Source organism: Tinamus guttatus, unplaced genomic scaffold, assembly GCF_059628265.1.
Source record: "Tinamus guttatus ecotype Peru unplaced genomic scaffold, ASM5962826v1 Tinamus_guttatus_pri_ptg000185l, whole genome shotgun sequence".
Lineage (NCBI taxonomy): Eukaryota > Metazoa > Chordata > Aves > Tinamiformes > Tinamidae > Tinamus > Tinamus guttatus.
The window spans coordinates 421,257-443,726 of record NW_028288719.1 but is presented as its reverse complement, the minus strand read 5'-3'; the positions used below and the strand labels follow the sequence as shown (position 1 = coordinate 443,726).

The 22,470-nt window shown below is 42.6% G+C and overlaps 1 protein-coding gene across 2 annotated transcripts in view; it reads left to right on the top strand.

Moving 5' to 3' along the window:
• The window catches only part of APBA1 (amyloid beta precursor protein binding family A member 1), a 33,508-nt gene extending 11,484 nt beyond the window's left edge, over positions 1–22,024 (top strand). The window contains exons 2-12 of one of the 2 annotated variants that reach the window (XM_010226334.2): positions 980–1,081; positions 4,026–4,065; positions 5,423–5,568; positions 10,624–10,656; positions 11,765–11,851; positions 12,463–12,648; positions 16,024–16,203; positions 17,027–17,239; positions 20,591–20,710; positions 21,350–21,490; positions 21,846–22,024. In XM_010226334.2, the coding sequence (XP_010224636.2) occupies positions 980–1,081; positions 4,026–4,065; positions 5,423–5,568; positions 10,624–10,656; positions 11,765–11,851; positions 12,463–12,648; positions 16,024–16,203; positions 17,027–17,239; positions 20,591–20,710; positions 21,350–21,490; positions 21,846–21,917 (1,320 nt within the window). In that variant the 3' untranslated portion in view covers positions 21,918–22,024. The remainder of the gene's footprint in view (positions 1–979; positions 1,082–4,025; positions 4,066–5,422; positions 5,569–10,623; positions 10,657–11,764; positions 11,852–12,462; positions 12,649–16,023; positions 16,204–17,026; positions 17,240–20,590; positions 20,711–21,349; positions 21,491–21,845) is intronic. The other variant, XM_010226343.2, reaches the window with a different exon arrangement.
• Positions 22,025–22,470: the final 446 nt, after the last annotated feature.

Below are 22,470 nucleotides of genomic sequence, written 5' to 3'. Positions count from 1 at the left end.
GTTAACCTTTCTTAGCCTTTCTTTGCCCGGGTAAAAGTTATCACTGAAGGGCACATAATTATAACAGAAGGGAAAAAGTTCTTTTTGGTAATAAGTCACTGAGAAAGTGATCTGAAATACAGTTTCTCTGTTGAAACTGTCCTTTGCAAAACCATAAAAATTAGTAAAGCTGTGAAACACTAAAAATGGAATGTTTTCCATGTTTGTATGGTGACATGGGGGTGACATTTATGGGAAATCTGCAGCCTACCTCTACTTAGATAAATTTAATTTACCAGTTCAGGTTAGTTGTGTTTACACCTGAGAGCCTGTGTGTTTTCAAGGGAAATCACAGTTTGAGTCCCTTCTTCCCAGTTTGACAGTTGAGAATAAATAAACTTCAGCTGAATCTCTGTTTTCTGGTCATAGTCAATTTACCCTTCTGTCATGGCAGCTTAATTCTGTCTCAGTGACTTTATCTTTTCCTTTCTGGGCTGTCGGAGTTGTGGGAGATTGCCCTACATTGCTCACTGCTTTCCTTAAGGTCGGGGTGATTTGCCTGCATGCAAATGCACTTGTGCAAGTGAAAATGCTGCAGCTGCAGCTTAATGGGATGGATGACAGTCAAGCACAAGTGTTAGGCACAATACTAGAGTCCCCATCCAAAAATGCAGTTTTATGGCACACTTTTGGAGTGAGTGGTGTTTGTCACTGCCTGTAGACTTTATTTTTTTGTCCTCCTTGCTTCTGTATGATGTTGGTAAGAAACATAAAGTTTAGTTTTTAGGTTTCATTTTTAAGTCCACCAAGATACTGAAAGAGACGGGTTACCTGTGATAAAGAAACAAGAACATTTCAACAAGTGTATGTTCAATCTTTGCTTTTCCTTATTTTTTCTCCTGTCATCCTTCCACTGTGAAATTATACAAAAATGTGAGAGAAGAATTGCTATATTGGTCCCTCAGTTTATTGTTTAATTTTATTTTCTTGCTATGTCTAGTCTCCATCTCCAGATTCCTCTTCACCTCGAGGTGCTGAGTCGTCAAGCAGGCAGCATCACCAGGATGCCTGCAGTACAACAGAGCCCTCCGCTAATAAAGAGGTAGAGTGAAATCTTTTATAAAAGTTGAGTCTCGTTCTTGCTGTTGGTGCCTTTTTGTTCTTGTTGCCCCTTTGTGTCTGCAATCCCTTCTCTCCTAACCAAAGCTGTGACCAACCTGAAAAACTGTTTTGCAGTTCCTTCCCTTTGTGCCTTCCTGGCTCTCCGAGTCTCTAACATGTTTAAGGCTTTAAGTTTATCATTGTACTTCTGATTCTGCGTTTGGCTGCCACAGAGTTCTCTTAACGGGCTAGGAGGTGCTGACTCACTCAAGGACAGCCAGCATGACCTGTGAGGCATGACCTAGAGGCAAATGGAAGCAGCTCTTTTAAAAATCTTGGAGAATGTTTTGCCACGAAGAAAATAAAGTTTTTTAGCATGATGAATAAACTTGCTTAAATAAAAACTAATTGTGCAGCATTTTTGCTGACAAACTGACCTATTGGAAGAACTAAGTGATTTGGTTAACAGTTGTTCACAATCAGGATCTCAGATGTTGTTCCTGAATCCAGGCTTCTCAAAATCAAACTATTTATTAAAAACTCAGATGAGAGTTTTTCACCCTGCAGCCTTGCAGTAGCTCTGTCAAAACAAAATGAGGTTGTTTAAATGGAACTTCTCACAGTATGAAAAGGAAATATTTTTTCAATTAAAAAAAATATTTAAAGCAGTGTAGACTGGCTGGCTCTATAGGCAGAAAAATCTGCAAATATCTGATTTTTTTTTTCCTTTTTAAGCTTAACAAACATTGTCAGTCACAGTAGCTAACAAGACACTGTATTGTTACTGGTAGCCTTACATGAATTATCTTCCACCAAGGCAGTTAGGCCTAGAAACACTGTCAAAATTGAAACACTAAAGAGTAGTGCATTTTTTAAAAAATCTTTTGTTATAATCAAAGGGTAGAAGAGCTTTTTAACATATATACTTGTACCAGTTATGTTTGTATTTAGAATATGATGCAGGGTTTCAAAAGGCCTAAGACAAGAAATTCATAATTTTTGCTCTGCCAAAGCCTTCAGCAATGGTTTGTGCCTTTACATATTTGTCTGCAATATTCTGAGCTTGTTCTAACCTTTTGCTTTCTTTTACTTATTTTGTCACTCCATGTATATTCTAACCATTAGATACCATCAAATATACTCAAAGGAAAAAAATATCAAGATGCTTCTGATTTCAGTAAAAAAGTGACATGAGAAAGCAGCTTGATTATTTTTGGGAACAGCTTTTAGTTCTTAATAAAAACATCTTTTAAGGTATAGATGTTACAACAGTTGGCTGAAAGGCAAGCAAATTAGCAAGAGTAATAAAAATTTAATGACCTAGCTTGTTAATTATTCATGAGTATGTAAAATTAGAAGATATAGATTTCCTTTCTTTTTCACTAACTTTACCTTGTTATTTCTGTGGTTTTAGCAGAATGTCTTTTGATGTGGGTAACAAAAAAATTGGTTTGTACATGGAGCTTTTGCAATAGAAGTATATACGGCTGTTAGTTAAGTTGTTTCCTGAAAGGGTTTTGTGTGAACTAGTCAAATTGTTGAGTAACTGTCAGACCTGTAAGTACAAACTTTGGGCAAGCTTGAGCCCATTTGTTAAAAATACGCAGTACTTTGAAAAGGTCATTCCTGTGGGTAAATTGCCTCTGTTTTTCTCAAGCATGCAGTGGATTTGTTTCCTTGGGCTGCCAGCAGTCCAGACATCCCGTTTTCCTTGGAGCCAAAGACCAGCAGCAAATGCCCACAGTTGCTGAAGTCTGCACAGGAGGTCCAGGAAAAAGTCACTGCAGGAGACGAGCCATAGAGCAGCTTCTCCTAATTTGAAAATAATTGTGTCCTCGCAGCAGTTGATTTCCATTAAATGCTTTGGCAGAAGGAGATCGCTGTTTAATGACAACTTTATTTGTGCTAGTAAAATCTCGGATGGAGAACTTTCCTTGTTGTGTAGTACATCTTAGTCATTTTCCCAAGGAACTGCAGATATTCTCGGCCATGAAGGCTCTTCTCTTTGCGTCATGCACAGTTTGTTTTTTCCGATATGTGGCTTTATTTTATAGCAAGGCCTGTGTAGTTGGTTGAAAAGTATTAGTTATTTGTTTCATCATTGTAATAATAAATGAAGAAGCCTAATGGGGTTAGTCCCTTAACCTGCTGCACAGCTGTGACCTTCCTAATTTTCCAATTTTCTCCACCAGCACATGAAACCTAATAAATTGTGTGCCTTAAAAGTAGTTAATTTAGCATACATGTGAATATATGAATGCAGCTGGAATTTGTCTAACACAGTGGACATTATCCTGATCCTGTTTGGATTGTGTCTTGATACAAGCATACTGGGAAGTCACCGGAGGAGTTTACAATCTTTAGTTTGTCAGAAATTCTTATCTGCAACATAGGGGAAAGCACCATATGTTTCTTTTCACATATTACCATGAATATGCGGACACAAGGAATATGCCCTGTGTGGCCATATTGTTCATTACAGCAAAATGGTCTTTTCAATTAAGTTCTAGTTTTCAGATTTTCTTATGTTACCCACAGACTTTCATAGAAATCTACCTTGGAAATTACTTTACTTTAGCCTGTGGAGTCATATATCTCTGAGAGTGTTTGTATGTAATTGGAAAATCCAGTGTCTATGAGATAGGATATATTTTTCCTCTTGGTTAGTAAGAGGAGAGCACTGATTGGTAGGCAGGAAATGCACTACTGAACAACAGCAGGTAACTGAAAACTGAGTAGAGCTTATTGCCTCATGAATGTGCTAATGCAATGCATTGTACTTAGGAATATTATCCTCTAATGACTAGTCAGAATAATAGAATCCTTAGTAAACTGTAGTCTTATTTTGCTAATATTTTCAGCTAATTTTTTTGGCATGAAGAATTTTTAAATGCATATTGGTGCATGCTTTGTTCTGTTTGAAATCCTGTTTGTCTTAATTGCAGTCCAGAAAAAGCTTGGCTTCATTTCCAACCTATGTTGAAGGTAAGATACAGAACTTCTAAATATTTTATGATATATCCAAAGAACTCTAGATTTATAGCATATGAAATTTTGTTGAATAGAAAAACTTTGAGGATTGGGTGATCTAAGTTAAACTGAATCTGATTTTGAGCTTGAACTAAGCTCTGCCAGACTCTTTTGGAGGCTCAGAATATACATAGAATCATAGAATCACAGAATGCTTAAGGTTGGAAGGGACCTCTAGAGATCATCTAGTCCAACCCCCCTGCACACGCAGGGTCACCTAGAGCACGAGGCACAGGACTGCGTCCAAGCGGGTTTGGAAGATCTTTTATCTTTCCATATTTCATTCATAGTTTCTGTCCAAGTTCTGATTCTGTGTGTGTGTGTTTGATTGGTTCATTGGGAGGTTTTGTCAGTATCGGTTAGAACACCACTAAAACCTTTATTTTTCTTTTTAATGAAGTTTCCACAGCACATGAGAATGTGTGTGAACCATGAGCTATTCTTCTGACAAGGTTAGGCAAGATGACTGTAATGATCTCTCTAGCATTTCAAATTTAATTCCCTGGCCTGTGAGAAGAAATCTTCCTGGCTTTACAAGTACTGATTCTCTAATTAAACAGAGCTGCCTCTCTCAGTCACTTGTACTCTTGCTAAACTTACTCAGAGCAATGCAAAAAGCAGGTTTTCTGCTACGTGAGCTTTTGTTGGCTTATGTATGATTTGCCTTCTATGTATGCAAAGAAACTGCACACTCTAATAATAATTTCATTATGAAAGTATGACAAACAGAAGATTTGAAGGTTTCTTTGCTTTTCTCCCCAGACAGCTGTACCTTCGTAAAGGTGTTGTATTTATTTGGGGCAACCCCAGGATGCTGTACCTGTAAAACACGCCAGGGAGATTCCTCTGCCTGCTGCACTTGCTGTGGCTAATAAGCAAGTGAGCAAGTTGCTGTGGATGTTCTTAAATCGCACCCGTTCAGTCCTCTTCAAGTGTCTGAGTGTAGCTGAACTGAGACATGTTAGTCCAAGTGACGAGGCTGTTGGTAGGGTGAGGGGACGAGTGCATACCCGTGTCTCTGTGTAAGAGCGGGAGCTCTCGGAGGTTGCTCTGCCCAGGGGTGATGCCCGCCGCAGCAGAGAACGAGCTATTGTGAGTGACGGGTCTGATTAAGAGTTGCAGCTTCTGTGCGAGGAATGTCGAGAGCATTTGCTCAGTGTTTCGTTCCTCTGAAAGAACTGGCTGCCAGGCCATCATGCTAAGCCACAGCAGAACAGTCGCAGCCATCAGGTGCAGGCGCAAGTGGTCAGAGCGCTGCTCTTGTGCCATGGTTCAGTATGATTTCTTCAGTGATCTCTTTCCTGTGTTACAGTTCCTGGACCTTGTGATCCTGAAGACTTAATTGATGGAATCATTTTTGCTGCCAATTACCTTGGCTCTACTCAACTCCTTTCAGATAAAACTCCCTCCAAGAATGTGAGAATGATGCAAGCTCAGGAAGCTGTCAGCAGGATCAAGGTGAGGAACAACTGCTACTGCTCACACTGGTGTCTAACAGTGGTAGATGTTAATTTGTTAAGTATGCAGTAGTCTTCTCCTGTTGGGTTATCTGTTTTTTTTTTTTTTTTTTTTAAAAAAAAACAGGCTAGGTGCCCAGTCTTACTTTCTGCAAATACTGGTTTTGTGCTGCATAATGATAAGGAATCATTTTAATTCCTTACCATGCTACTTGTTTCTTTTACTATAAAATATAAAGCGAGTGGTGGTCTAAATTGTGTGTTTCCCAAGTGCTAAGAGAAAAAAAGAAGTTTAGGAGAAAGCTAATGCTGTGGTTGCTTCTGATACGTCATTTGATAAAAGTTATGGTCTTTTTGGCCATCTTGTGTATAGTAGTTCCTCACCTCATAATAGCTATAAATTGATTTAAAAAATCAGTCTGCAATGGTATGGAGATGCATGGAGAAAGTAATATTTTTCGTAGAATCTGATATATTCATTATACTTGCTTGAAAAGAGAAATACCCGCTGCTTTCTGTACTGGCAGGGGTTAAGGGATGGCTCTTCTATATTGTAAGATGACAATCGCGACATTGTCATTGGATGTTAATGTCAGTGTTAGTAGTTATTAAGATGTGTAGACGAAATACTGCTCTGTCGCAGAGGATGCTGCATGGTTAAGATAAATTCCGCTGCCTTGATACACTGCTGCTTGGTAGGCTCCATTTCATGTAGCTTCTGCTAATTCAGCTATCCAACATAATCTCATGTGAAAGTTTTCATGAGATTATTTACAAGTTCTTCTTTTTCACAGTTTATATTGGACTCCAATACTCAATGTGTACAGTAGTGTAAAGAGAGAGAGGAAGGGAGAGGGCATTTCATTAACTGAGCTCCGTTAATAGCTCTGTCTGTTAAGGTCTCCTGCTGCTTCCTACAGTCTTTGCTCCTTCCCATATTTTTCATGACAGGTGCCCACTTCAGTCTGTGCATGAATTTTTAGAAGGATGCTCCAGCTAAACCATTTAGACACTTCCAGGAGTTGTTATTTTAGGGATGCTCAGTAATGCATAAGTTCTCGTAGCCGTGTCTCTAAAAATCACCATCTCTCTAGCACTAGAGGAGCCACCAGAGGAGGTATGTTTGACAGGGAAGTAGCCTTCCTGTTGCAGATAAATCTTGCTCTGCCTTTGTAGGGTCTCATAAAATTTAGACAATAGTTAGCCTTTTTGAAAACAGTGATGTGTGTGTGTTCCACTGTTTCAGTACCAGTTTTAAAAATGATTTTTCCAGTTATTAAGACTTGAGAAAGCTTACTGAGAGTTGTGCGTGCAATATTCCTTGAGTGGCTCTTCCTGCTTTTACAGCTGAGACTTTTCCTTACAGTGCCTGCTCCTTTGTTACTCTGGTAAGGCTATGCCTATCTGTATTTATTAGTCCCCACATCTCCTTTCCTGACACTTGGAGGCATGGTAGAGAAGTTTCCTGATTTGAATGCAGACGAAACAAAAGGTAAGCTAGAGAAGGGAGAGAAAAAAGGACTTCAGTGAGACTGGATCTAGGAGAGAAGTGTGACTGGAAGGTGAAAGGAACAGTTAGGAGCTTAGGGAAGTTGGTCCAGAGACTGAGCGTGGGGTTTGCATCTAGAAGGCAAGTGTGGAAAGGCAAAGACTAAAGAAAAGTGAAAAAGAGAAAAGTGATGAAGAAAACTAGGACAAAGCCTGGTAGCTGTAGAACTGGTTTTGTGAGGCAGAGCAGTGTAAAGTCTTAGATATGAAATACATTTCTTAGAATTTCATTAACAGAATATAGCTCTCTCCAAGGACTCTGTTACGGCCCAGCACTGCTTTGTCTCAACAGAAATAGTCTGCTTAGTGCATTTCACCCATCAAAGTGGTAGCTTATATACCCAAAAGAATGAACGGGTTTGCACATAATTTTGCTGTAAATTTGTTCAGGGTAGAGACTCAAGTGGTTGCGTATTGGCCTGGTGAGACCCTGTCTTGTGCACATGAATTTTCTGAAGCTGAGAGTAAACTTCAGAAGATTCATTGCTTACTGCTTGGCAGATACTGCTTTTAAGCTTCTAGGAGAACTTCAGGAAATGTAGACAGCCCCAGGCCTTAGGATCTCTGGTTTGTTCAATTTGGTTTAGGCTGCTTTTGTCAGTTATTTTCATGAAGGCCAAATTTACTTAGTGATGACTTGATTATAACAGATGGAGTTTCTACTGCAGATGCACCATCAGCATTTAGCCCAGTTGTATAAAATGTTGCCTTTAGAGGGCTGTTGACACTTGTGTGCTGCCCTTGTTTGTTATGAAGCATGTAAGGTTTTGTGTGAGAACACTTCCCTGTGGTTAAAGACAACAGAGTTTAGGAATGAAGATGGAATATTTAAAAACGTACAAGCATGAAATTAAGAACATCAACAAAAGGAAGAAGTTGCAGTTTAAGACCTGCTGTTATACATACTTTCCATTTAAATCAACATGTGCTGTTAGGTTCATGCATCTGAATGTACTAGCAGATTCAGCCTGCACAAACATTCAGTCATTTGGAGTCTGAACCGATTTTGCAAATACTTTTCCGTACTTTTTCTTTGCCTGAGTATCTCTCTGAGTATCTCTTCAGCTAAAAGCAGAAAAAAGAGTTGCAGCTTTTTTTCCTTAGGGGATTTTCTCCATGGAATCCAATCCAGCAAAGTTAAAACATACGATTATTTGAAGGCATTCATCAAACTTTTTTGACTCAATATTCCTGTAAAGATGCTTCTCCATTCATTATTTTCTGACTGTAGCCTCCTTTTTGTAATCATCAAGGAAATTAGCATCTCTCCATATGCTATTGACTGTTAAATTTGTAATAGTTCAGAAAAGTTAATGATCGCAGTTACAGTTTATAACTGATCTGTACAGACTTGTTGTTGAGTTTTGCATGTAAAATAACATTTTTATTTTTCATCAACAGGTTGGAACAGCTTTAGATACCAACTGATTTAATTACTAAATTAATTGAAGATAGAATAGATAGTGAAAATCATTTAATAGTTTCATATCTTGCATATTATTGTTTATAAAAACCATCGTGGATTCTCTGGGCTGTAGTATATTTTTGTAGAAGGTAAAAGGGGTATGTGTATTTAATCCATCCTTCTAGCCTAAGTAAAAGTGTTCTGGGTTGTTCTTCTAGTTTAGGAAAATAGTAATATTTTGGAAATAACAGGTAGATATACATAGTCACATTTCACTTACTTTCACGTAGCTTATATTACATATTTGGACTCTGTGTATTTAAAAAGTAGTATTTCATTTACATTAGGTTGTTTCTGTTTTTGTAAGAACATTTAACAAAGATCTTTTGGTTTAAGTTAGCAAAAATAACAATTGAGAAGAGGATATGTCTTATGTTGTCTCTTTCACAGAATTACCTTATCTAATTTCAAGGACCAGAGTTTCTTTTCTGATCTTTCCATGCAGCATCAATCACTTCCTAAAACTGGCGCCTCAGTTTCATGAAATTATTTAAAAATTGTTATGCAAGAAGTTAAAATAAAATTAAGACTGCTCCACTGAATTCAGGAGAAGATCCTGAAGAGAATGTTAATGGGAGTGCTTTGAATTGTCTTTGATTCTGCACGGTAGACCTCTGCTTCCAGGATTTTTTCCTCCTTTGTTGCCTGAAGCAGAGCTGCTTCTCTGTTGTGAGGTCTGTCACTCTGTGAAGTTTGTACAGGAGAACAGTTTAATGCTCTGTCCTAGCATTTTCTCTGCCCAGTATATGCCAGGAAGTTGCATTCAAGATTATTTCTGAGTACCAGTGTAAATAAATTTAATGTAGCATGAGACAGTTCTAATTTGTTTTGCAGTAGGTTGCTGTCAACAAGCTGTAGCAGATTTCTCTGTTTAAAAAGGTTTATCAAAAACTGGTCTGAAAGTGTTTGTTCGTACTGATAAATTGTGCTTCTTGCACAATCTAAAATATTAAAGCTGCTTTCAGACTTGTATAAACTAAAACTGATAGATTTAAGTTGTAAACATTAAACATCTGATATGTCTGTGATTCAGGCGTCCTTTTTGTTCATCCTAAACATAATTAGTCAGGAATCCTTATTTGTGAAGCCTGTCACAAGACCTTTGTCAACACAAGAGCACTTGTTAATTTACTTAGCTAAGAGGCAATATAAAAGAATATCTGCCAGCCTGGTGAGTATTGTATTTCTTCAGTAAACAGGTTCATAAGTTCAGTTCATCTTCAGTTTGAATTTCACTTGAATTATTGATTGCAAGACTTTAGGAATGATGGTATTTATTGGTGTTACTATTACTGTCACGGTAATAGCACAAAGTTACTAATTCAATGCAAGGGGGTGAAATATCTCTAGATATAAAGCAATTAAACTGCTGAGTGATAGGAGGCAGTTTTCAGGTCTGTGAATCTGCTGTCTTTCATGACAACATGTGATATGAAAACCTTTATGCAGCTGTCAGCTTGCAGTGCGGTGCACGGTGCTGGCGTTGGCATGGGGGCATTTGCACAGGAGAATGAAATGGAGGGCAAAAGGGTTCAGTCATTTTCAGTTATTTTGTTTCTCCAGCAACAAACAGCACGGTAGGGAGTGTTATTTTTTAAGCTTCCTTATATGTGAGAGAGCATTTTGCAATTTGAATTTAAATGCTTTACTACTGGAAAAGCTGAAACAAAAATAAATTTGAGCTTCTTCTCTTACCTTTCACTTGTTTTTTCTTCAAAAGATATCCTCCAGTGTGCAATAAATATGTGCTATAAATAAGAGGAAGCACCATAAAAAAAAAAAGAAAAAAAGGCATCTGTTTAGTTAGAGTAACATTTAAATGCCTTTTGTATTCTTGGTGGTGCGATTTCTTTTCATTTTTTAAACCATGTTAAATGTGAAACTTCTTTTTTTAACCAAAAAGAAAGGGGACAAATTAATCTGAACAGGGACTAGTTTAGAGGACCTAGTACTCTGCAAGCCCTGGCATTAGTGTGCAGATCCCTGCTTAACTTGTAAGTTCTCTAACTGTTCTCCTGTCTCTGTTTATTTCATGCTAAGCAGATGGCCCAGAAATTAGCCAAAAGCAGGAAGAAGGTGCAGTACAAACTTCATCAGCTCGATGTTATGCCTTTTGGTTTGTTTGTTTGCTTGCTTGCTTTCTGGGAGGGATTTTTCCTTTATTTTTATTTTATTCTTTTATTTTCTGCATCCAGCAAGTTTTTGTTCAGGTTTATTTCTGAGATGCCACGCAAGTTGACTTTTCTCAGAAATCAGTTGCCTGACTGGCAGTTACTTTGTTGTTGCTGTTGCTTATCATTAGCCATTTCATGTTAGAAATAGGGCAAAGATTGGATTTATCAAATGATTACAGGGAGTACCCAAAATGTGTACTAAAGAAACAGCACTGACACGACAAAGGTTTTAACTATACAACAGTAGATTAAGTAATAAATGTCTTTTTTTAAATCCCTCAATAAAGAGTATTTTGCTTGATTGATAGATGTATTATGTTGCTGGATGCAAAAAAGAAAAAAAGGTATACATATATACACAATAATATGCTGAGATTGACCGATTTTAGTAATAATTTTTGTTTTTGGAGTTTTAAGCCTCTTAACAAATTTTAACTATACTTGTTTAAAATTATAAGCATTTGCTTTCTGTTAACAAAGGTATGACTTGAGTGGGTTGGTGCTTGAACAGTAGGTTTTCTGATTGTCATGACCTTCTTACCAGAACTGCATTATGATTGATTAAAGCGCACCCACCTGTGGTACATGTTTTTCCTTTGGTCTGAATAATCACTGTTAACCTATAGAGAAACTCCTCAGGCAAGAGACACCTGTAGTCTTTCGTATGGCTTGTGTGAAAAACCTTACTTAAAGTGAGATTCATAATGTGAGGAATATCATTTGATTTTCACAGAATCTTTATACAGTTCATGTTGCAGGGAGGTATAACATTGCTGGATAAGGAAAGTGGTTAGGCAGGCTTTCATGAGGTTAACAGTTTTTCAAATAATATTTAATTATCTTTCACATATCTATATAGTTGGTGTTTATCCTTGTGTTTAGCTTTTGCAATACTCTATCTTGTGTTGTTGTTCTGGTGACAGTGTCTTAGTGTGTCCTTGTTTGTGATCTAGCATCATTTTAAGGATTTTATCTAGTGCTTTTGTTAATGCTGATCCCTTTATTCACAGGCTCCAGAAGGAGAATCTCAGCCCATGACCGAAGTGGACCTCTTCATTTCAACACAGAGAATAAAAGTATTGAATGCAGACACACAGGTATAAATGAGGAAGCCGTTTTCAATGTTATTATAACAGTCTATTGAAATAGACCCTCACTTACCTGTGAAAATGTGACTTTCCAAAATGTGTTGGTTCTTTTATTTCCCTCCAGGATTTCCTAGTAAGAAATCCATGCTCAAGAACCATATCCTACACGTATTACTCATTTCTAATGATAAGAGTTCACTGCACTCAGCCCATTTCTTATGAGAAGCTAAGTTTACAGCATATTCTAGGTAGCCTGGTACGGTAGCGTGGCAAGTATAGATGGGGCACAAAGTAGTATAAAACATGTGGTTGTGATAACTTGAAATTCATAGTTCTGTGTGCATTGGTCCGTATGTGCTCTGCGCATTCAGGTTCTGATGCTGAGGTTTTGCATTCTTTTCCAGAGGTAATGTAATTTTGATTTGTAAAACTTGCACTTTGGTTTGCTTCTGGAAAGTGAAGCTCTTGATTTCTCTTAGCATCTCCACTTGTGCATGAAACTTTTTATGGACGTTAGTAACAAGGGTCTCACCATTACCATTCATGTATTTGTCTAGCCCCAGGAGTGCCATAAGAACTTCCTGAAAACAGCTGATGATGTTGGCTTTTCTGCTACCTAGGAAACCATGATGGATCATCCCCTGCGGACCATTTCTTACATCGCAGATATAGGGAATATAGTTGTTCTGATGGCGCGTAGACGAATGCCGCGGTCTAACTCCCAGGACAACGTGGAGGCATCACACCCTTCCCAGGATGGAAAGAGGCAGTACAAAATGATTTGCCACGTCTTTGAGTCTGAAGATGTAAGGAATTACTTGTGTCTCATGATTGTCTAGGGGTGAAAATGTAAGCGCGTTTCAACGAGCTTGAAATCCGTCACTAGTGCTCTGTTTATTTGTTAACTGAAAAGAAATATTTCACTTAAGCAGAGGAACTTACGTTTTGCATGTTGTTGGTATTTTATTCACAGGGTTGGTATTTATAGAAAAGCTTCCCTATTTTAAGTGCGTACAATACCTTCCAGTGGCAATGAGAGCCAGACCTACAGCTTTCATAGACTAGCTCAGAAATTCTGCCTGTGAGAATGACTGTCTATCCAATACACATTTTTTAATGTAACTTTGTTATGTAACTAATGGAAACCCAAATACCTATGGGAATAAAGTGCCACACGATGTTATCTAATAATTTAGGAAGAGAGCAAATCTAATTTAGCTCTCAACCCTTTGAATAACAGGTTATAAGCTGTTTCCATGGAAAACGTCATTAATGCTAGTCAGGTGGTTCATGTAGCTAGAAGTGGAAAGAGATTATTTCCTCCCAGTCATATTTAGACTAGAGCTTTGATATCATTTAAGTAATATTGCCCAAAGTACAGATGAGGAGGTAATAGTTTATTTCTTGCGCCTAGCATACCTCATGTGCCTCATATGAGGTGAAGAAAAAAATTGTATTTCACTTCAGTGAGTATTGAACTAAGTAACAGTAGTTAAAACTAAATAACCATTTTCTTTGGAACAGCTCACCTACCTTATAGTCCATGGAGTATGAGGGACAAATTTCAGATAGAAAGGTTGCCTAGAATACAAACAGTTGTTTTTATGTTAACAGTGACCCTATTCTGAATTTATACTCAGGTAGCTTCTATGGTAGCAAATGCCTGTATCGCCCATTGTTGAGACTAAGAGCACTGATAAAAGTAATCTTCTACCAAAATCTTGACAGAGAATACAAGAAGTGTGTGTCGGGAGGGGTTAGTTTTTTGGTTGGTTGGTTGGTTGATTTTGTTTTTTTTTTTTAAGAGCACATAAGCTAATTCTGGAAACCTTTCAAGAAACTGGCATGCAAGTGCAGTTAGTGATTTGGGAGACATGATATCATTTGATAAGCTGCTCAGTTTCAGGCTGTAGTTCCTGTATTTCCGGTCACCAGAGTTGGACATCAGTGAATCCTTTTACTGGCCAGTTGAAAAAGTAGAGATTAAATTGTCAGACACCAGAGGTAGTGTCTGCTCTTCTGTCAGCCTGTGGTATCTTAATTATGATCCAGCCTTCCTGGATCTTTTTTCTAGGCTATTCTTAATAGTGTACCTGACTGGGATCTGTGTTTCCATTTGGGGATCACTGGAATTCCTTTTAGTTGTTTAGTTGGATCAGATGTGGTCAGATGTGATCCTCGCTGTGCCAGCACATACCAGCTTGGAAAGTACTTGTCTTGTCCCAAAGAAAACATCATTCCATAGCGTGAAAATATACTAAGAAATTTTGGTAATTATATCAGCTCTCCTTGAGTCATGGTGCAGCTTAAAAAGAGCTTGCAAAAATTGTCTCAAAAATCCAAATGACTAGGAAAAAATACACTCAGGAGAAGTTACAATGTAAGCATCATAATGGCTGTTAGCAGCAAAGAGGTTGCAGCTCCAAAGAGCCTGGACCTCCAGTGGAGCAGTACAGACTCCGTATGCTATAAATCTCATACATTTCGCTGTCACCTTTTTGGCTTCTGGAGCAGCAGGATGTCCAGAAGAATTTACCCAGTATCTGCCACAGGCTGTGAGCTGGCCAGTCAAAGTGGGCCAAAATGCATTCCTGCCTGTGATGGTCCTCGTCTAAGGAGCACAGCACTGGATTTTCAGTTGCCTTTGAGACAGGATCTTCGCATCATCTGAGCTCTCGTGGTGTGTGCAGGTGTTGTGTGTCTACATCGGAGCTCACCTCTTTTTCAGAGAAGTATCTCAGTGTTTGTGTATGAGCATACAGTCTGTACGCATCTCCTTTCTTGGCTTGGCTAAGGAGCTGTAGTTCTGTTTTCTTGCTGTCTTGTTCTTGACATCAAAAATAGGTTAATCTGAGCGTTGGCAAAAATCGTGACAGTCCAGGCATAAGTCTTTTCAATGCCAACAATCACACTCTCCTCGTCCGTAGATTTAGTGCTAGTTTGGGTTGTTTTAATGTAACAATCAGCTTGTGATTTCAAATTAGGAGCCCTGCCTGTTTTGGGAGTCAAACTGGACTTTAGAAGGCAGTGGGTAACTACGGGAAGGCCTCTGTGGTGCCTGTGGAAGCAGCAACACCCCCTGGGTGCGCTGGTGCCCTGTGCCGCGCTGCTGCAGCCGCCCCACTGCCAGCGCCGCGTGTCGCGGCCCCGTGCCCCGTGTCCCGTGCTGGGCCCTGTGCTGGGCCCCATGCTGGGCCGCATGTCCCGTGCTGGGCCCCGTGCTGGGCCGTGTGCCCCGTGCTGGGCCCCGTGCTGGGCCGCGTGCCCCGTGCTGGGCCGCGCCGCGCTCGGCTCGTGCTCTGCTGCCGCCCCGCAGGGCCCTGGTCGCCCTGCTCACTGCCACACAGAACCGCGTGGCTCCAGCCGGCTGTTCCCAGCCCCAGCCCTTGCTCAGCGCTCAGTTTTCTTGTGTCCGCCCTTGTCCCCTGCTTCTGTCCCGCAGGAGCAGATGTTGGGGTCAAGGGCTGCTTGTAGGTGATAGCAACACAGAGGGAATTTGTACCCTCCCTGCACCAAATCCCTACAAGTGCAGGGACACGTTGGATGGGCTGGGGAGGAAAAGCAGCCACTGGAGCAGGGTGAAGAGGGCCGGAAACATGGAATGTCAGGGGAGAGGCTGAGGGAGGCCGAGTGGAGAAGGAGCCGTGTATGAGCATTGCCAGTCTCTCCAGGGCCTGGGTGCAGTCCTTTCAGTTGACTTCTCTGCTTTATCTGAGACAGAGATACGAGATTACAAACATGGACATTTTAAACAAACGCAGATGATTTTTACAAGAGGGGGAGGAAAAGAGGAAATGCCCTCTGCTGCGTGTCCTTCAGCGGGCGCTGGTTTCCAGCGCGGCGCTGTGGTCGGTGCGCGAGGGCCAGCGGCTCCTGCTGCCGCCTCCGCTGCCGTCAGCGTGGCACCTGCCCTGGCCTGCCTTGGCATCCTCACCCGTGATAGCAAGGACATGCGCAGGGTTCTCATGTGAGTTGCCTGCCAGGCTGGATTCACTGCACGGGTGAAAGCATTGACGTTTTGTGGGTCTTTTAGTTTTGATGCACGATTTATTTTTTGTGAGGGTTGCAGTAAGTTTTAGGAAGGAGCCATTTTACCATGTGGTTGTAAGCGAACAAGACGGTGAGAATGTTTGATTTCCTTTTTTATTCCTTCCTTTTCTCTCCTCTGGGAACTGCTACAGGCGCAGCTGATTGCACAGTCCATAGGTCAGGCGTTTAGTGTGGCCTACCAGGAGTTCCTGAGGGCCAACGGAATCAACCCAGAAGACCTCAGCCAGAAGGAGTACAGCGACCTGCTCAACACCCAGGACATGTACAACGATGACCTGATCCACTTCTCCAAATCTGAAAACTGCAAAGATGTATGTCTTGTTCTTCTCCATAACAGCACGACGTTTGTCTGTACAAGCTGTAGATCCATGCTGGCAGAAATTAGAAAACCATTAGTGCTTCTTGTAAATGACTTCCATGAGAACAAAATACCCTTCCTAGTAGGATAGCCTGTGGGCAGTTCTGTTTCAAAGGCAAACCGTGAATCCAGAATTTACCAGCAGTGAAATAATTTGCCATCTGTTTGTGTTCTCTTTACCAAGCAGTTTTGAGACATACAGGACACTACATGTAAATGCAACTAACTTAAAACAGACTGCTAAAAGTGTAAAAAGTATAAAATGTATGGAGGCAGTAGTATTTGACACAGTGGTTGATTCCTAATTTAAGAATTGTGTATGCTGAAATAACTTGCTTGTTGTTGATATTAGTAAAGATGAACCAGGTCACCATTGCAACACACAGGTAATGACTGTCCAGATTGTCCTCAGAAGCTCATGCAGTCTCTTGCTGTTCAGCATACTCCACAAAAGCCCATTGCTCCAGAATTTCTTCTTTTCCAGCTCATATACAGAAATTATCTCTGTCTGGGATGTTCGGCATTAAACAAAATCTATGGGGTTAGGATCAATTATTCCATGTTTAAATACAACTAAAATGCAGTAAAATGTATACCTTACATTGTTTTGCCTTTGAATCAGGAAGAAAGGTTGGACAGAAGAAAGGGGTTTTTTTGTTTGTTTTTGGGGGAGGAGTTGATTCATAAAAGATATTTATGTTTTTTTGGGGGGAAGGCTGTTAAAACTTCCTTATCATCTGTGAAATTGTTTGAAATACTTTTTTCTTACAATGCAGGTCTACATTGAGAAACAAAAGGGAGAAATCCTTGGTGTGGTTATTGTGGAGTCTGGCTGGGGATCAATTCTGCCCACGGTTATCATAGCCAACATGATGCACGGAGGGCCAGCAGAGAAGTCCGGGAAGCTCAACATAGGCGACCAGATCATGTCCATCAATGGCACCAGCCTGGTGGGGCTGCCGCTCTCCACCTGCCAGAGCATTATCAAGGTGGGCTGGGTATGATACGCGTTTCAAAGTGCTCCAGACAGAGCAGCAAGTAGAAAGCATCAAACCGTATGTTATTTTTTTCATTTCCATCAAACGTTTGCATAGCACTCCCCAATTCATTTGTGCCATGAGTGCATTCACAGAAGAACAGGGCAAACCAGGCAACTCAGCCTGTTTTTGGAGTCCCAGGAAGGGAGCTATGGCATTTAATTGCAGAGATAAGGGTTCTGTGCAGAACTTTGGGCCCGAGGAGAATATTTGGTTCAAAAGGAGTATATTACTAGATGTATGCCTGGAGACACTTAAAACTTTGCCTGACAAATGGAGACCCAGATGCCCAGCATTGCCCTAAGCCATTTTTGCTGTTTAAATGCCTCTTAGGATCTAACTCAAAGGGAACTGAGTCTTTTTATTTTTTTCTTTTATTTATTTTTTAATAGTTTTTAAAACTTTGAAACTTTATGTTGAAGAAAAAGGAGCATACTTACCATCTGCAAAAACCACCTGATTTAGGTGAAAGTGGAATGTTTTTCTTAATTTGTCTAAATAGTCTATTTTATTTAGAAGAGTTCTCTTCTAATTGCCACGAGAGTATGTAATTGCAAAAAGCAAGCAGGTCAGCTGGAACTAAAGAATGCCTGAGGTAGCTGCAGCAGAGAAGGGAATGGCTATTTAAACATCAAAGCTTCAAGAGAGGGAGAGTTTCACTAGGAAACGCTGTAGATAAAGCTAAAATGAATCCTCGACTGTCTGTTGAAATAATCCTGCAGAGCCCCTTCATGTGGTAGACATGCAAGTGTCACACTATACAAAAATCATCTGATTTTTAGGAATATGCATTTTAAATTTCATCCATTTATTTATCCTTATTACTGCTATGTAGTTGTATTCTGCAATAGCCATTTTTTTTCCATTATGTAATTTTGTAATTCATGAAGTAAGTTTGTGTTTGTTGTCCATGGCTGGTATCCTAGAGCATGAAACAAATGTCTGCTATAAAGACTTCCCTTCCTCGTACCCAGAGAACTGCTGGGCTCTGAGGAGTAACAGAGACACCGGCCTGAGCCTGCCAGGTGAGATTCAGTGTGTGCAAATGAAACCCTGGAAGTGAAGTACACGAAAGCCAACACAGAGCAGTCTCTTTTCTGTGTGTTGAAGAGGGGAAAAAATAAACATATTAAATATCTCTGTGACAGCTTCAGTGGAACCAAGCTGACTGCAAATTCAGGCTCTTGGTGTATTTTTGCCTTGCTGTAATTCTTTCCTGTCCCACATGAGTTTTGTTTCTAAAACTGTGCAGAGTTTTGCTGCTCTGTGCCTTTCAGAGCCATTTCAAGTAGACTTTTGTTGTGAAGTGATGAGCAATTTCTGTACTTTCTTAAAACAAAAACAAAAAAAAGGACAACTTTGCGGTCTCCAGCTGCAGGAGCTGCCATTTACCTTGTCTTTCTAAAGAGAAGCAAAGTTCTGGAGCTGTTCCTGCTGGAACAGCTATCCTTCTGGATAACAAATAATGAGGCTCCAAGGGAAGCAATCTAGCACAAGTGCGTGTAAAAGTCACAGGAAGGTCTCAGCATTTCAGATGCTTCAAGCATGTTGCAAAGGCTCCTATGAAGAGAGTTTCATGCGTATAAGAATATCTTCCAAGAACTTCAAATAGGATTATTTTTATATTATAAATGCAAGCTGTGCTGCTAATTTACCATAAACCAATTGTAGACTGGCAGAGCTAAGCAGCAGCTTTCCATATGTGATGCTTATTCCCTAACTGTATTATGCTACTTAGGTCTCTTTCCAGAAGCATCTGTGGTTGGCCACTGTCATAAACAGACTCCAGGCTGATCTATAAATTAGTGATTTTTGAAAAATATGTTCTTTCTCCAAAATCAGAAAATAAGGGGCCGTGTGACTTTTTTTTTTTTTTTGCGTTTTCTTAGCAATACATAAAAATAGATCATGCCTTCTTCAGGGGAGGTAGGAGAGCACCAGTGTGATCCACATAAGGCGTCTGAACGGAGCGAAACCCGGGTGACCCGGGGCGCAGAGCCGAGCTCGTCGCGGCGGGGGCGCTCGGAGCGCCGGGTGCAGCGGGGCCCCGTCCGTCCCGGGGCGCAGAGCGGAGCTCGTCGCGGCGGGGGCGCTCAGGGCGCCGGGTGCAGCGGGGCCCCATCCGTCCCGGGGCGCAGAGCGGAGCTCGTCGCGGCGGGGGCGCTCGGAGCGCGGGGTGCGACGGGGCCCCGCTCCGTCCCGGGGCGCAGAGCGGAGCTCGTCGCGGCGGGGGCGCTCGGAGCGCCGGGTGCAGCGGGGCCCGCTCCGTCCCGGGGCGCAGAGCGGAGCTCGTCGCGGCGGGGGCGCTCGGAGCGCCGGGTGCAGCGGGGCCCGCTCCGTCCCGGGGCGCAGAGCGGAGCTCGTCGCGGCGGGGGCGCTCGGAGCGCCGGGTGCAGCGGGGCCCGCTCCGTCCCGGGGCGCAGAGCGGAGCTCGTCGCGGCGGGGGCGCTCGGAGCGCCGGGTGCAGCGGGGCCCGCTCCGTCCCGGGGCGCAGAGCGGAGCTCGTCGCGGCGGGGGCGCTCGGGGCGCCGGGTGCAGCGGGGCCCGCTCCGTCCCGGGGCGCAGAGCGGAGCTCGTCGCGGCGGGGGCGCTCGGAGCGCCGGGTGCAGCGGGGCCCGCTCCGTCCCGGGGCGCAGAGCGGAGCTCGTCGCGGCGGGGGCGCTCGGGGCGCCGGGTGCAGCGGGGCCCGCTCCGTCCCGGGGCGCAGAGCGCAGCTCGTCGCGGCGGGGGCGCTCGGGGCGCCGGGTGCGGCGGGGCCCGCTCCGTCCCGGGGCGCAGAGCGGAGCTCGTCGCGGCGGGGGCGCTCGGAGCGCCGGGTGCGGCGGGGCCCCGTCTGTCCCGCGCGGCTCCCTGTGAGGGCCCCCGCAGGGCCTGGGGGCGCCGGGCAGCGCCGCGTCGCTCCCTCGGGGAGCTCCCCTGGCGGCTCCGCGGATGGAGGCGCCGCGTCCTCTGCGGGCGGCGGTGCCGGCGGTCGCCACCCTCACGGCTCTGGAGACCCCGTTCGTGTTATTCCTATACACAAGTCGGGTGTTGAAATCAAGAAATTGCCATCAGGATACCAGGTGTCTTATAACAAGTGCCAGCTTCTTGGTAAGGGGAATTTGATATCGAGTTGTTCATTTCGTTGAATATCCCCATGCTCCTGTCGGGTATTCAGAGCTCCTATCCCATTAGGATACACACACAAAGCACAGCCCATTCACAGCTGCTCCCATGCCAGTGTTTCAGCAGTTGTGTTTTCCAGTGCTCCTTAAATGTTCCTCCCTGTCTTTGCCAGCATTTTTCAGTGATTTGTTTTTACAGGGTTTGAAAAACCAGGCCCGGGTTAAGCTGAACATAGTGAGATGTCCTCCAGTAACCACAGTCTTGATCAGGAGACCAGACCTCCGATACCAGCTGGGCTTCAGTGTGCAGAACGGCATCGTAAGTCACTTCCAGACCATCTGGGGAAGCTTTAACACGTGTGAAACTTCTTGTTTTATGTGTGTCAAAGTGGGAAGGAAAAAGCCTGCTGTTTCCTTCCTCACTGCAAGGAGGACTTAGCACATGTGTTGAGTCTTAACATGCAAGAGCTGGTTGGAGTTACTGTGCTCTCTGCTCTTCTGCTCACTTCACAGCTTGGGAGTCAGTCAAAGGAGCAGGAAGGCTGTTTTAGGTTAGAGCAACAAAACTGTGGTTGAGGCTGTTTTGGGTCTGCATCATGTCCCCAGTAAAGCCGTTGTATGGCCTTAAAAGAAGGGTGCTGTTCTAGGTTCTCCTTTAAGGTGAGGCATCTGCATCCTGAATGTTGTTGTGACCCTTCACACACTCTTAAACTGCCAAACCCCAACACATGTGCAGTGCAGCTCAGGGAGCCTCTTCTCACAGTTTCTTTTGCTCCTGGAAGAGAAGGTGCAGTCTCTGTTTCTAACAAATTCTACTTTGAATCAGCGATCCATTACTTTTTAGACTTTGCTACAAGGGCATGTGCTTAAATGCTGAATTACAGTTTGCGGGCAGAGGTGGATGAGCTAAAGCGTGGTCCATATCCAGGCTTTAATGACTTTGTCCTTTTCTCTCCAGATCTGCAGCCTTATGCGAGGAGGGATAGCAGAGCGAGGAGGCGTGCGTGTTGGGCACAGGATCATTGAAATCAACGGGCAGAGTGTTGTGGCAACACCCCATGAGAAGATTGTTCACATTCTCTCAAATGCTGTTGGCGAGGTAAGAGGGTGCCTTGCAAGTGTTACGTGTTTCATCACTGTTATATCTCCTGGGCTGTTGCTGTTCAAATTTAAATAGCAGGCAAACTTAAGGACAGCACACCATTTCTTTTATGATTTGCCTGTAATTCTCATGTGTTTCAGAAACAGCCTGATAAAAAGTATTAAGTAGGCACAACTTTAGATGATTGGTTGATGCTCCGTGTTGATAAAATCACCACATGTGGTAGGAGTATGAAAACTGTCGAGCTTCACCTTTTCCTTCTGTCCTGCAAGACCCTAGCAGGCTCCTTCCCCAGCTTTCCCTGGCAGCTGCCGTGCTGGGAATGTGGATTAACTTGTCTTATTCTCTCTAGATTCACATGAAGACCATGCCAGCTGCCATGTACAGGCTGTTGACCGCGCAGGAGCAGCCCGTTTACATCTGAAGGCCGACACCTCACAAAGTGCATGGAGGATGTTTTTCCTCGCTCGTGCTTGTGTCTCTAGTGCTGCATTTTTGTGTCTGCAGAGACCTTTTCTTCTCTCTCACACACACGTGCCCCCCCCCCCCCACCACCACCCTTTCCTCCCTCCTTCCCTTTTTCTCCCACTTCTCACCATCTCCCTGTTTATGGGGAAGGGGAAAGATACATCCATGGGACTGTTTTGGTTGCATCCCTTTGCAAGTGAAGCTTTATGCAGATCCACATGCAGAATAGGCAAATAACAGCAGCAGTGTTCACAGCTGGGTTCACAAAAAGGATTAACTGTGTTTCGTGCTACATAGTTTTATTTCTGTGGCTATAATTTAGAACGTGAGTAAGTGTTGCTGAAGGAAAGCAGACTTTACCAAATAGATACAGTGGCAGGGTAAAGCGCTGCCTTGGACACCATGTGTGTTACTTCACTTCTCTTCCACTGCTTCCCGACCAGCACTGAGCTCCATGTTAAAGATTTTTGTTTGCAGGGAACGTGGAATACCAAAAGGATAAGTTTCAC